This window comes from Hemitrygon akajei, chromosome 6 (assembly GCF_048418815.1).
Source record: "Hemitrygon akajei chromosome 6, sHemAka1.3, whole genome shotgun sequence".
Lineage (NCBI taxonomy): Eukaryota > Metazoa > Chordata > Chondrichthyes > Myliobatiformes > Dasyatidae > Hemitrygon > Hemitrygon akajei.
In genome coordinates, this window is record NC_133129.1 from 151023932 (window position 1) to 151038461 (window position 14530).

Sequence of the window (14530 nt, forward strand, 5' to 3'; positions counted from 1 at the left end):
ATGGAGTTGACCATTGTTCTTAGAGGCACCTGTGTGAATTGTACGTGCCAGATATCAGGGACATGGACACCCTCGGGCAATGTGGGGTGGGGATTGTATCACCCTACCTTGATTGACATTTACAAATCTGCCAGCCATGATAAAAAGGAGACTGCTGGAGGCGGTACTCCAGCGACGCACTAGACGGACACCATCGCTCATTCCTCTCGTAATAACGGGAAGCTGCTCGGAAGCCACGTGTGATTCGGATCCCCTAGCTAGGGAATCGAGTGGCTAATAACCCCGAAAAGGATTTCGGACTGACAACGAGGAACTCCCGTTCTCGATCTCACGCTTTGAGTCCAGAAGGCTGGCAAGTTTATTTTCTCTCTCCAATCCGTAAACACGCAGCGGTCCCTCAAGCGGCAAAAAGCCTCCATGAACTGGCGAGACTTTTATATTTCAATTGGACAAATCATTTAACCCCTAGACAACGATAGAGCTCATTTTTGATTATTACTACACCTGTGCTTTAGATTGAGTTTTGACGATGTATATGATCCGAATGTTTTGTAGTAACCATACGTTTGTGCCCCTTTATAAATGTTTGAAAATAGTAGCATCAGGCTTCAGCGGACCTATCTATCTTTGCTGGTAAGTCACCCGGTTACTGGGGAACGTAACAATAAACAGAAAAGAAAACTTACTTAGAACCTCCATCTATATTCAGCCCAGCCTGTTGTGTTAAAGCCTCACACTCTGACACTGGCTGCTCTGCTCATATCTCCCTTCATTTTATTGGCTTAGTTAAAACTCACTCCCGACAAGACTTATTCTTTTCAAACAGCTCTCATCCTGCAACAATGTCTCCCTCAAGCTGGAAGGTCTATACCATCAGTGCAGAAGCAAACTCACTGTAGAACAAAAACTACTATGATTTTGTGTCATCTTGCAGTACATTTTTATTTAAATATAAAAGTATTACAAGTGTCTATAAAATGCAGCCATATGGGAGCTGTTGGTCACAAAAAGCTTTATTTAGCAAAAGTGCACAAGCTTGAAGACTTTGGAAATGAATATGGACTCTGGTAAATAACAATGTATTTGTGGGATGTTCAAATAAATAAATAAATAACAATGGACAAAATGGTTTCTGCCAGATCTTAGGAAATAAAACCAAAATCTTACATGCATCTACACTGATTTTACTAAGGCACACAGATATTTAAAAAATCCATTTGGTAAAGTTTTTACCAGAAAACCAGGCAATGACAGAATCATTAAACTTTATATATTACCCAAAGGAATAGATACAAGTGAATTTCTAATACAGTAGATGTAGCTTCCTAAAGAAAGCATCACAATATTGTGGCAACTCTAGTAGTAAATTTAAAAAAATCTTAGCCCTAATGTACAATTCACAACAGGTAATTTATCATTTATAGATTTCTCCTTGCTGATCTGGACCGAAAACCAGGGTGCCTGTGAACCTGCAAATTAAAAGTCAAGATCAAGAGTAATTGATCAATTATAATTGGCAAATTTCTTCCAAAGAACTAAAGCACACAGGTCAATGACAGGGTCTGTAATTTCCAGTGCCATTAAAATTGTACAAAACGATACATTTTCAACATCTAAGCTTACATTTTAATAGAGTTCAGAGTGCACTATCAATCTCTGTATGAAAAAAAACTCTACATTTCAATTAGAACTGACAATAGTTCCATTACTAGCCGAGGCACATTTCACGGAAGTTATGCTAAAGTTTTATCCAATGATTGTTAGGCCATAGCTTGAAAATTGTGTACAGTTCAGATCGCTGTGATACAGGAAAGATGTGGTTACACTGAACAGGATTCAGAGGAAATTTACAAGCATGTTGCTAAGAACAACAATGAAGAAAGATTAGATGAACCGGGGTTATCATCTTTGGAACAGAAGTCAATTAAGAGACAATTCCAGCATCAATTCCAGTGCATTTCCAGCAACACCAACACTATCCAGGGCAAAACAGCCTGATAGGTTAGCACTCAATACCAATGAGAACCATTAATTCCCTCCACCAGCAGCATGCAATAGCTGCAGTGGATACCATCTATAAAAATGCAGTGCAACTCCTTATCCAGTCCAACGGCACTTCCCAAACCAGACTGCAAACTACGTGACCATGAAATGTTGTGGCAGACCTGCAAAACCAAAGCTCACAACTCTTTGCTTGCCAGAACACCCTTACAGGTTCCCCTCCAAGGTGCCGACCTGCCAAATTAGCTAATATCTCACCGACAGGGTCTAAATCCGGAGATCCCCGGCTCAACAGCACTGGAAGATTACGCTCTCCAGAACAAAAGTAACTGATAAATTAGTTCACCGCCTACCTCGAGGACACTCACAGATGGACATAAAATATTAACTTTACAGGTGATTCCTTCAGCCTGAGAAGCCCCAAATCCAACACAAGAAAACCAGTCCTCACCTTTAACAAAGCCAACTTTGTTCAGAGGTTCAAGAGAATGGTCTTTTTCCAGACTAAAACACAGATGCAACCAACCCTCGGAAAATCCTCAGACAACCAACCACCAAATGACAAAGGATAGTCAAAGGAAACTCTTGCCCTCTTTCACAACCACCCTCCAGCAAACAAGCAGCAAACTTGCAAGGAAAACCAAAACAAGACAACTAATATTTTTTCAAGTAGGACAAATTCAGGAAGAGGAGGGGGGGGTAAGAGGTAGAGAGAGGGGCAGAGGTATAGAGAGGAGACGACAAAGAGACAGAAAGACAAAGAAAACAGACAGGGAGATGAGAGACCATGAGAAAATAATGTCTAGACGTTAGCCAAGAGATGAAACTGTACTTTATCTAGTTCAAATTATTTTTCTAACCCAAATGTGGAGAAATTGGTGCATAGAACTATCCACATGATACTTTACTCCAGTTCTTCTCTTACTCTGAGTAAAAAAAGCAAATTCTACCCCCTCATTGAAAACTCTATACATTAAAAAAAAACAAAGATTAGTCATATAAAAATCTTCCTCTACAAAATAACCATTACTAGGCTGGTCTACAACAACAGTAAAATGAATACAAAAAAAATTATTTCACATGACTTTACTCTTAAAAAGAATTAGATTATATAATCAAAAATACACTGGGGAAGGTATCAGAAAACACTCCCCCAATTTTCCAGTGACTTAAGGGACACTCAAAGGTTGTTACTGTACAAGAGTATCTGCCAGTATAGTATCAAAAGACAAAAAATCTATTGCACAGCTCACATACCAGAACAATTTGGCAACCCTGGTTATAAAGACCAGGTAATCCATTGATTCAACCTCTCAGGAGGCCAAGCTGGGGTGCAGGAATGACTAGATGAACAGTAACATATATTTTGACAAATCTAAAATACAAAATAAAAATGTTTCCAGAAATACACAGCTATAGTTTAAATTGCTGCTTTAACAAAAATAGCCATTCATTGTGTTTAAACATTATGACAACAAAATTCATTTCTAATATATACCTGGAGATTTCAAATGGAACTTCAATGAAAGACTAGCCTACTTTTAAAATAACTATGACACTGCAGATTTATAAAACTGAGATCACTGCTTCAAGCAGTCTCTGATCGAGAGAAATGATTTGACTTTGATAAAATTGTATCAAATACTTAAAGTCTGCCACTGGAGACAAAGATGCAAATACAGGCAAAGTGACCAGAGATGAGAATCCAGTCGCTGCAGCACACATTACCAATTTTCCTGAATAATCTGAAGTGCTGTTTCAGCCTGTTTCACAGATTCAGAGTCCTTTTTTGTGTTACAACAAGGTTTGAAAAGACGAGGATCAATTAGCACCTCACCGAAACGACCCTTGTAGATAATGCCACAGCAAATCTTTTGCCTGTGTTAAAGAAAAACAAAATTAATCTCTTGAAGTTCAAACAGTGCTGACTGATACCAAGGCTCCAATTCACTACTTAACTAACCAGTCAAAGAGAGTAATTTCAAATTTTTGTAAATGTAACAAAAGTCTGTGTAAATTTTCACAAAGATGCCTTGGAGGCCCTCTCTTGGGCAGGGTCAACTATGGACACTGATAGCTCTCTACATCAATATGTAAATCAGCCAGGGCAGTACAATATGGAGAACAAGCTGTTGCCCGTGCAACAGGCTACCCCTCTCCACACAGCTAAAGAATCCAAGGGAACGGCAGAGATCAATAGTTTGGTACCAGCGGCGTCACAGGAGTTGCCAGTCAGTGTTGGAACTGCCTTGGGGACACCAGCTCCAGATTTTCCCCTTGGGGTTTACTCCCAAAGCCTTCCCCGTGAGCAGGTATAGTCACAAGGCAGCAAAGATTTGAAATCAAAATTTTTCTCATCTTAGATGAGCTGCCAAGCATGGCTGACGAGCCCCATTTGCCTAAGTCACTGGTTTTAAGGCATCAGTAACCCACTTTTGCACCTTGCCTTGTCAGTTCCACCGTGCCTAGTAGCTGGACCACATGTGAAGGCCAGGAAGTGGACTTGGCTGTCAGAGGCAACTTGAGATGCACAGCACTGGGTGTATTTAATAGGTAGTGGGAACTTATTCCCCCACTAACACCCCTCCCCAGGCTATGACAACCCTGAAGGTCCCACAAAGATGCCTACATTTTAAATATCCCACTAGATTTGTAATTCTGTGCTTGTTTGTTTTGAAAGTTTAACTAACACATCATATTCTCTATCCTACCTTTTCTCAATAGCCTTGGAAAAACATTCCATAACAGCTTATTTAAGGTAAAAATTAATGACTATCACTGCAATACTGAACACAGTCACTTGATTATTATTGCTACAGCAGGCACAGCACAGGGTGGGGGGGGGGGGGAGTGGAGGGAGAGAGGATAAACAATATATAACCACATGTATGGCTCAATTAGCAAGGCAGCATACAACAGACAAGCCAAACCTCATCAAACATGCCCCATTAGTTAAGATCAAAGCTGATCTGAGCGTAACTTCAACTATGCATTCTACTTACCTCACTAACCTTTTATCTGTTTGTAGAAAGGTAACTGAAGTCTTAAGAATATTCAAGGACTCTGGGGAAAAAAAAAGTTCTCACCCCAGACCCAAATGGTTGACCTTGGTTCTAAATTCCACTGCAAGAAGAACTATCCACTCTGTCAAGACACCTCAGGATCTTGTGGGTCAATCAAGAGCCCTCTCACTCTCCTATATTCTGCCACAGCAGTTTAACCACGTTTAACCTGTCCAACTACGATTAAGACATCTTGCCCACTTCAGGCACAAGTATAATAAGCCTTCCCTGAACTGCTTCCAAAGCATTAACAGCCTTCTTTTAATAATGAGGCCAATATTATACATAGTACAGGTACTTCAAATGGGATCTCTTCAATGCCCTATTTAACTGTACCATAATCTCCCTACCTTTGTATTCAATTCCCCTTTCATTAAAGAGCAAGATTCTCTCTGCTTTCTAACTTACAATTTGCACATCAAATACTGGGTCATCTAAAAGCTTCTACATCTCAGAACTCTACAATATATCATCATTTTAGTTTTTTGCCAACACATTATCCCACTTTATGCTCCATTTGTCAGATATTTGCCCACTCATTTAATCCTGTTGCTCTAAGTAGCCTCCTTTTTTCCCCTTAGAACCTACTTTATCTACCTTTGTGTCATCAGCAAGTTTAGCAACAGTGCTTTCATTCAGGTCATTTATACAAGTTAAAAAAAGAATTGAGACATTAGCATGGATCCATGTGACACAACTCATTGTGCCTTACAAGCCAGTCAAGAGATTTTGTACCTCCAGAGTCACACTGTGCCTACTGCCTTCTGTAGCCAGCCAAATCTTCTAACTGCTCCAAAAAATGAAGGACTTTAAGTATATTTCAACATCCATAAACCAGATCACAAATTAGTTTGCACAAACGCTACATATATTAATTGAAAATAATTAGAAACATAGAAAACCTACAGCACAATACAGGCTCTTCAGCCAACAATGCTGTGCCAAACATGTACTTACTTTAGAAATTACCTAGGATTACCCATAGCCCTCTATTTTTCTAAGCTCCATGTGCCTATCCAGGAGTCTCTTAAAAGACCCTATCGTATTCACCTCCACCACCGTTGCCAGCAGCCCATTCCATGCACTCACCACTCTGTGTAAAAAAACTTACTCCTGACATCTCCTTTGTACCTACTTCCAAGCACCTTAAAACTGCTCTGTTAATTAAGCCATGTCATTTCACTTAATCTATATCTTGTTCATACGTTTAGTTGAATTCTAAAATAAGGCTTCAATCTATCTTCTTTTAACCTAAGAGACACAAGGCTTAGATATCGATCAGCTGTGATCTAAGTTAATGGCAGGAACGGCATACATTTCTGTTAATGTACATCAGTCTAAAATCCAGGGCCATGTTGCAATTTTGGCTGAGGATCAAATTCAGAAAGCTATCCAAATTTTAATTAATTTGACACTAAAACGCTTAACCAATTTTAAATATATGTCTGGAGTCTGAGGCTCTACATAAGTTATCAGTACTTGAAAAGGGGTTTTATTTTAATCTCTGTTGGTTCCCTACCAACTTCCCCCACTCAAAATAAACCTGCCCTGCACCCTGCTCACTTTCAAAGAGCTCATGAAAAGAATATTTCACTGTTGGCAGCTTGCATATGAAAATTTGTCCAACACCTTGATCTAAGATTGAAACAAACGGGCACAAGGAACAAATTAATATTGTAACAGGCTATTGTCCTTTAATGCCACACTGCAACAATAACGAAAAACAAATGGAAGGAAGTATTCAATAGTACAGCAAAAAAAATCTTACTGAGAGCCATTGACAAGTCAGATTTGTACACAGTTGCCAAGAGAAATTAAGAGTTAAACCCCTAAATTACCTTTTCCAGTAAGTCAGATCCAGGAATGAAAAGACTGGTTCCAAGGAAAGACCTTTCTGGGTTTCTGTATCAGACGCATCATCAGACTGGTTGCTGTGGGTGGGCGACTGGGAAGGTGAAATACTAGATGTTGTGCTACGTGCATCTGAATCTGTGCAACATGAATACAAATGTTTAAAACAGACAATATAAATGGAGGCACCAAAATTAGCAAGGAAACAAAGAGTAAGGATAACTAAATAACAGGTAGTTGGTAGGGCTGAACAAACAAAAAAAGTCATATAGAAACATAGAAAGCATACAGCATAATACAGGCCCTTTGGCCCACAAAGCTGTGATGAACATGTCCCTACCTTAGAACTACTTAGGCTTTACCCATAGCTCTCTATTTTCCTAAGCTCCATGTAGCTATCCAGGAGTCTCTTAAAAGACCCTATCATTTTCACATCCACCACCGGCAGCCCATTCCACGCACTCACTATTCTCTGTGTTAAAAAAAAACTTACCCCTGACATCTTCTCTGTACCTACTGCCAAGCTCCTTAAAACTATTCCCTCTCGTGCTAGCCAATTTAGCCCTGGGGAAAAGCCTCTGACTATCCACACAATCAATGCCTCTCATCTTGTACACCTCTATCAAGTCACCTCTCATCCTCTGTAGCTCCAAGGAGAAAAGGCCGAATTCATGCAACCTATTCTCATAAGACATGCTCCCCAATCCAGGCAACATCCCTGTAAATCTCCTCTGCACCCTTTCTATGGTTTCCACATCCTTCCTGTAGTGAGGCGACCAGAACTGAGCACAGTACTCCAAGTGGGGCCTGACCAGGGTCCTATACAGCTGCAACATTACCTCTCGGCTCTTAAACTCAATCCCATGATTGTCGAAGGCCAATGCACTGAATGCCTTCTTAACCACAGAGTCAACCTGCGCAGCAGCTTTGAGTGTCCAATGGACTTGGACCCAAGATCCCTCTGATCCTCCACACTGCCAAGACTTTGACCATTAATACTATATTCTGCCATCATATTTGACCTACCAAACTGAACCACCTCACACTTGTCTGGGTTGAACTCCATCTGTTACTTCTCGGCCCAGTTTTGCATCCTATCAATGTCCTGCTGTATGACAGCCTCCGCACTATCCACAACACACCCAACCTTTGTGCTATCAGCAAATTTACTAACCCAACCCTCCACTTCCTCATCCAGGTCATTTATAATCTTCAGCGATAGCACTGAGAAGTTCAACTACTGTCTTGTGGTCCAGAGAATTTGACAACAGGGCTATGTCACAACTGAGGGGTTATCACTCCATCCTACACGATCCTAGGCAGAGCGACTGTGCAGTACATGACAAGTAGATGTATTTTAAGTAAAAGCCAGTAGCTGTCCAATACTCAGACTGAACTATTCCATAGAACTAGGAGTTCAAAGCCACATTTACTTGTCAAAACATTCAAACCTAGCTGGAGTTGGGAGACCAGGGGAAGGAGTCACACGTGAAAGCAATCATTAACAATTAAACAAATACAAAGGACTTACTCTGTCTTTTAAATTTTTCCTGAAGTCGTCGCAATTTGTTTTTCTTTTTAACAATATTGTCAGGTTTCATTTTCTTAGGCTTCACAAGTGTTTTAAGGCCGGGACCAGCTCGTGCATCAACCACCTAAGGTGGGGGGGGGGGGGGGGGGGGTGTGGAGATAGGAGGGAAGAGGCAGGTAGAATTAAAATAAAATCCCATTTGCTTCTGTAGCTTCAATAAAAAGATGAGGCCAATCTACTAAAAATGAGGAAAGGTCATTTTTCACAAACGAGCATAATTCTGACAATGACATATGTTTAACTGATGCATACCATTCATTGAATAAAGACAAAGACAATTTATAAATCTCCACATTATGACAACATAAATTTTGGTCCAACTCACTTACTCACAGACAATGCACAGCACTACTACAAGTGCAACTCCGCCCCTAAAGTTTACAAACAACTGTATATCCCTGGACTAATCAGCTTTCACCATGCACTAAAATGGAAACGCTTTCCTCACTGACAGGAGTCAGATTATTGCAAATTTTGCCATTATCTGAAGGGTAAAATCAGATCCAAATCTTCTGTTTAAAAGTCAAATACTTATTATCAAAGCTGGCTAATGACAGCAATTTAATTTACAGAACACATTTTGAATCTTAACAAACTAGATTTGATTAAAATAAAAAGATTTATCACATAAAATTAAAGTTGACCAATAAGCATGTTGCAAGTGACAATCACGTTCACCCCAAGTGCACACATACTAAACAGATCTAAAACACAGGAAGAAATCTTACTCATCTTCAGACAGAGACAACAAATACACATCAACATAGGTCTTCAACACTTACATGACTCCAATTTTTTTTGGATCCAGCAGGCAGTTTCTTCCATCTCTTCACCAGGAGTACACAGGCATTGCAGATATCTCCTGCCCGAGCTTCTATCAAACTGTGGGAAATTAAAAACACTAATTACTCTAGTAGTCAATTTTACAAGATTTTACAATTTGGAGCCGATTCTTTTATAGTTTTGTTTTAAAAATCTCAAGTAATTAGTTTAAAAAATGCAATCAGTGCATGGAAAATTAATCCATTAAAATTCATTACCTTCCAACAGCAGTCAGAGCCACAAAATATAACTGCACGTATACACATATATAACAACCATAACATAGCCAGGATTTGAAATAGAATGATCGGTCAATCTAATCCAAGGCCTGTCTGAGGAGTTCATCATACCAAAATATTTGGTTGAGCAACAAAAGTAACTTCAACCAAGGCTACAAATAGATTCAGAGGTTATGACACATTTTGATTTAACTTGCCTACTTAAATTCTTATTAATGCCATTAGCGTTATGCAAATCCCCACATTCCGATTGTCTGCATTCAAACCTTCCAAATTGAATGACATACTCAAGATTCTCACTTCCATTGAAAGTGGACTCCAACAGCTCCAAATTAACTGTGTGGAATCTATTTGAAGATACTTGCACAGGGTAATGTCAATAGCCAAAAGTGGTAGAAAACTGCTCCCAGGTGTTCATTAACCACCTTTGCCAACCAACTGTGAATGACATATGGACAGTTCCTTCGTGGAACTCACCCTTCAATTTGGAATCTCTTCCTGTCCTCCAACTACACCTTTGAAATATGCAGGAGGGGGGAGGTCTGGGTCCAACCAGTCTCTTTGCTGAATGGAGGGGCTTGAGTTCTCAGAAAAGATTGGGTAACTCAAGTCTTACTCCTTCAGGAATATCCAATCCAGAGTGAGAGGCAGAGTTAAAATTATGAGAGGCATCAGTACGGTTGGTGGCCAGTGTCTGTTTCCCACAGTGTGGATGTGCAAAACCAGAGGACAATTAAAGCCAGGAAATGAGGGGACAAGTTTAGAAGGAGCCCGAGAGGTACATTTTGCATACGAAGAGAAGTTATTTGGAATGAGCTGAAAGAGGAGCAGGAGACAGGAACATTATCAACATTTAAGAGGCATCTTGAGAGGTACTGGAAGAGCAAAGCATAGAGGGATATGGAATTGACACAGGCAAATGAGATTAGTATAGATTGGCAAACACAGTGGGCCAAAGCGCCTGCTATTCTATTCTATGGATTATTGTTAAACAAGCCAATTATAAATGATTCATCAGTTCATTTGTATTTGTTCTGGGCAAAGTGCCACACATTTCAACCATTTCTGAACCTTTTGGATTTATTTATTTAAAAATAGTTTTGTTCCTGTGTGAATCGTTTGATCCAAATACAAAGACACTTTATACCTTGTCAGAATTTGACCATGTTTAGATGAAAATTCTCATTCCTTTGGCGACTGGTTCATCTCAAGGCAGGTGCAGCAATAACATCCGACCTTTTTCCACATTCTCACTACGGCTATTCGCTTGGGACCGTTATCCAACTCGGATTCGTCTCACCTACCCCCAGACCCCGCAGCCCCACTACTTTCCCCACTGTGACGGTGGTCTCCTGTTAGTTTTAGCGCTGCCAATATTCACGGGTGTTAACTTCACCATTTACCAGAGCACACTTCTTGCCCCTACTATGAAAACCTGCAGGACCAGAAATAAAGGAAGATTGGCATACAGTGTGCGCAGTCTTTAGTAGAGAGGCTAAGGACGTTTAATTCTTGTAGCAATAAGGAAGTGCGCTTCAAGTCTGCACGCTTCCGGCACTAGCGGCTAAAGCGGTGTGTGTGAACTGGGTGGGGGGAGGCTATTGTTAGGAGAATATCTTACCCAAAACAAAGTTTAAAGCTTTCCTCGTATCGTCTGCTGTCTGTGAACCGGGAGCTGGACGATTTGGTCTTGCAAATACAACAACCTTCTAAGCTCCGGTAGATCTTGGATTTATGGAAACCAAACATGATCTTCCGCCGTCTGCACTCTGGTTAAAAAGTAAAATCAATTCAAGTGGGTTTTAAAGACTTTTCAAAACTGCAGGTGTACTCAGACAAGCCCGATTAGCGCACACGTTTCGTGATCCCCAGTGAAAACGTACTCAGGTTTTAACGCGACGTGACAGAATCACGTTGTTTGTTTAGTGCCGGGTCTGCAATCGGTTGTGATTCACGTTTCCCGGCACTCGAAAGCAAGATGCAAGGCATCCACCTCAGTGAAAAGGGGACGGGATCCCACACCATAATCCCTTATTCCACAGAGAAAAACACGGCTGTGGACAATTAAAAAAACGCGAGGTAGTTTATAACCCGCCTCCGACACAGACTCTGCGACATCACATACTCCGCACTGACTGCAGCCCATGTGCTTTCCCAGAACAACATTCAGACAAGAGAAAGCAGCCAACAACTCCGCAACAAAAAAGCACGCGATCCGATCCAGATGAAGACCTGGATCGCCCGCCAGTCTGTGTGGCCGGCAGCCGCGGCACCAAGACTGATCCCCGGTGTGCCCGGAGGCTGACAGCGTGTCAGCGGCTCAGGCCGAGCTCCGCGTCCCAAAATAACCCAGACAATGAGACCGCCACACTCGCACACAACAGCCGGCTTTAATGACAGAGAGGGAGGGGGGAACGGAGAAAAGCGCTGAACCTTTCCGCTCTCGAACCACGGGCGGAGTGCGAACAATAAACTTCAGCCGGGAGCGAGTGCACGGCGGCTGGGTCAGCAGCGGCGGAGCAGCCCGAAGCGCACCGCACCGCACCGTCACCGTGCTGACACTCGTGTGTGTGTGTGTCCGCGGCGCAACAACTGGAAGTTGCCGCTTCCATTGGAGAGAGTTTCTGGCAAATCCATCGGGATTACCCATCGCCAGCTCCCTCCTCCCAAATCAGCGGATCGCGACGCCATCACTGCGGAGACCACACGGGCAAGTCGCAACCCAAACACGCACCGTGGCAATCCCACGCTGTTGCTTCACACGCGGAGACATTCCACTCAAGTACTCACACAGCCTAAACAATGCACGCGTGCGGTTTAGGACCTAGTTCACCCGGACCTTCTTTGTATCCGAGACACTGCAGTGCAGTGACCCAGCGAAATGGGAGGTCCTCTTGGAGATGGGTAACACAGCAGAACTCGAGAGCACGGCACTGGGGAGATGACTTCCACTTCACGATATTGATCATTACAGTAATAGTCAGAGCATCGTCAACGAGACGAGCCTAAAAGGAGAAAAATGAAACCAAAAGAAACGCACGGTGCCTATTGTGTCTCAGTTTGAACACATGCACCCTCTTCCCACCATGAGACACTTTAAAGTTAAATCTACAAGGAACACAAGCGCGGACAGCACAGCGTGCGCCCGGACCCAGGTGCAGTTCGCTCATTCATGTGCAATGCCATTCTTCTTAAGCCAAACTTAGAACTATATGCAAAAAAAAACAAGTGCACTCACCAAACAAAAAAAACTTAACTAACCGCGTTGTTATCCTTACGGCAAGCTGCGCATGCTTACTGGTGGCTCAGCATCCAGCTGGTATTTATCATTACCTTTACATATGAAAACGCTCGTTAACATAAGGCGTCCCACACCTTATATGGGCATCGCTTCCCGGTCCCCGTGGCTGGGTCGCGTGCAGCATGTCGGGATCTGCAGTTTGATCTCGGTGACATTCCCGGGGTGCAGATGCAATGCCCACCGGCCGTGCAACTCCAAATCCCGGCGCTCCCAGCTGAAAGTGGAACTGGTCCTGGTGCAGCCTCAAAAGGCGGGAATGGTGACCAGTGAAATTAATGGGAAAGGGGAAGGTGTAGTACTGCCAAGGCAGAGTCTAATGCTAGAACAGTGGCAAGCAAGCCCCAAAGGCCTTGCTCTGCATGGTTGACTTGTTTGCCTTTCCCACGTAGCTTTTAAATAACAATTCCTTCCCCCTTTGCCGGCTTAAAAGCATGTCTCAATTCTGCGAAAAAAAATGCACTTGCTGTAAATCTGAGTGCCCGAAGTAACTCGAAGCTGGCCAATATTTTACACTTGAATATTAACAGAATCCGTTTTCTATTTTGGCATCGTATTTAAAATAGATTTGTGCATTCCTGCTACTTACTGTCTGAATCCGGGAAGTTTTCACAACTGGAAAGATTTGTCTAGATCGAAAGGCTCAGGCGGCATATGGAGAGAGAAAAAACATAGCTACTCCTTTAAATTCTTTAATCATTTACACTTTCATCGGAAGGTTCATTACCTGCTTTTCTTTCCACAGATGTTGCCCGACCTTCCAGCTCTTTTTGTTTTTACTTCAGATTTCCAGAAACATTTTTGTTAATTTTCATGGGCCTCAAGAGAGGTTGAATTATGTAAATAATAGTGAATGCTTCATTAAGGCAACTGATCTGTAAATAGGGGAATTCAATTAGGCCAAAGCAAATGAAAATAATTATGCCAGAAGTCATTTTGTTTAAAATTCTGCAGTTCCTAGAAATCTGAAATTTCCAGAATATTGGAAATAACCAGCAGGTCAACCAGAATCTACAGAGAGAAAAAGACTGAGTTAATGTTACAGGTTAATGATTATGTGAAATTGTGCTACGTTCGGGGGGCTACAACGTGCCTCGTGGAAATGTCGTACTTTTCCTGTGACAGTGTTTCGTGTAGATGCGCTCAATGGTGGGGAGGGCTTTACCTGTGATGGACTGAGCCATATCCACTACTTTTTGTAAAATTTCCGTTCAAGGCTGTGATGCAGACAATTGATATACTCCACTACACATTTATAGAAGCTTGTCAAAGTTGTAGATGTCATGTCAAATCTTCACAAGCTCCTAAGGAAGTAGATGCACTGCTGTGCTGTCTTCGTAATTGTGCTTACGTGCTGAGCCCAGGACAGGTCCTCCAAAATAATAACACTGAGGAATTTATAGTTGCTCCACCTCTGATTATCTGATGAGAATTGGCTCATGAACCTCTGCTTTCCTCCTCCTGAAGTCAATAATCAACTCCTGGATCTTACGGACATTGAGTAAGAGGTGGTTATTGTGGCACCACTCAGCCGGATTTTCAATCATTGCCACCTTTGATTCAGCCTATGACAGTAGTGTCCTTAGCAAACTTGAATATGGCATTGGAGCTGTGCTTAGCCACGCAGTCATAAGTGTAAAGCAAAGTTACAGAGAGACTGTGCAGA

The 14530-nt window shown here is 41.9% G+C and overlaps 1 protein-coding gene across 6 annotated transcripts; it reads right to left on the minus strand.

Annotated features, from left to right (window-relative positions):
• Nucleotides 1-928: 928 nt before the first annotated feature.
• Nucleotides 929-13532, minus strand: sinhcafl (SIN3-HDAC complex associated factor, like). 6 transcript variants are annotated; one of them, XM_073049566.1, is made up of 6 exons: nucleotides 13454-13532; nucleotides 11188-11335; nucleotides 9288-9387; nucleotides 8446-8569; nucleotides 6902-7052; nucleotides 929-3879 (listed from the first exon to the last, which is right to left on the minus strand). In XM_073049566.1, exons 2-6 carry the CDS (start codon nucleotides 11313-11315, stop codon nucleotides 3726-3728), a joined length of 657 nt encoding a protein of 218 aa, XP_072905667.1. In that variant the 5' UTR covers nucleotides 11316-11335; nucleotides 13454-13532; the 3' UTR covers nucleotides 929-3725. The 6 variants fall into 6 exon arrangements, with proteins under 6 accessions (XP_072905667.1, XP_072905665.1, XP_072905662.1 ...); XM_073049564.1 differs by lacking the exon at nucleotides 13454-13532 and adding an exon at nucleotides 12805-12894; XM_073049561.1 differs by lacking the exon at nucleotides 13454-13532 and adding an exon at nucleotides 12406-12753.
• Nucleotides 13533-14530: the final 998 nt, after the last annotated feature.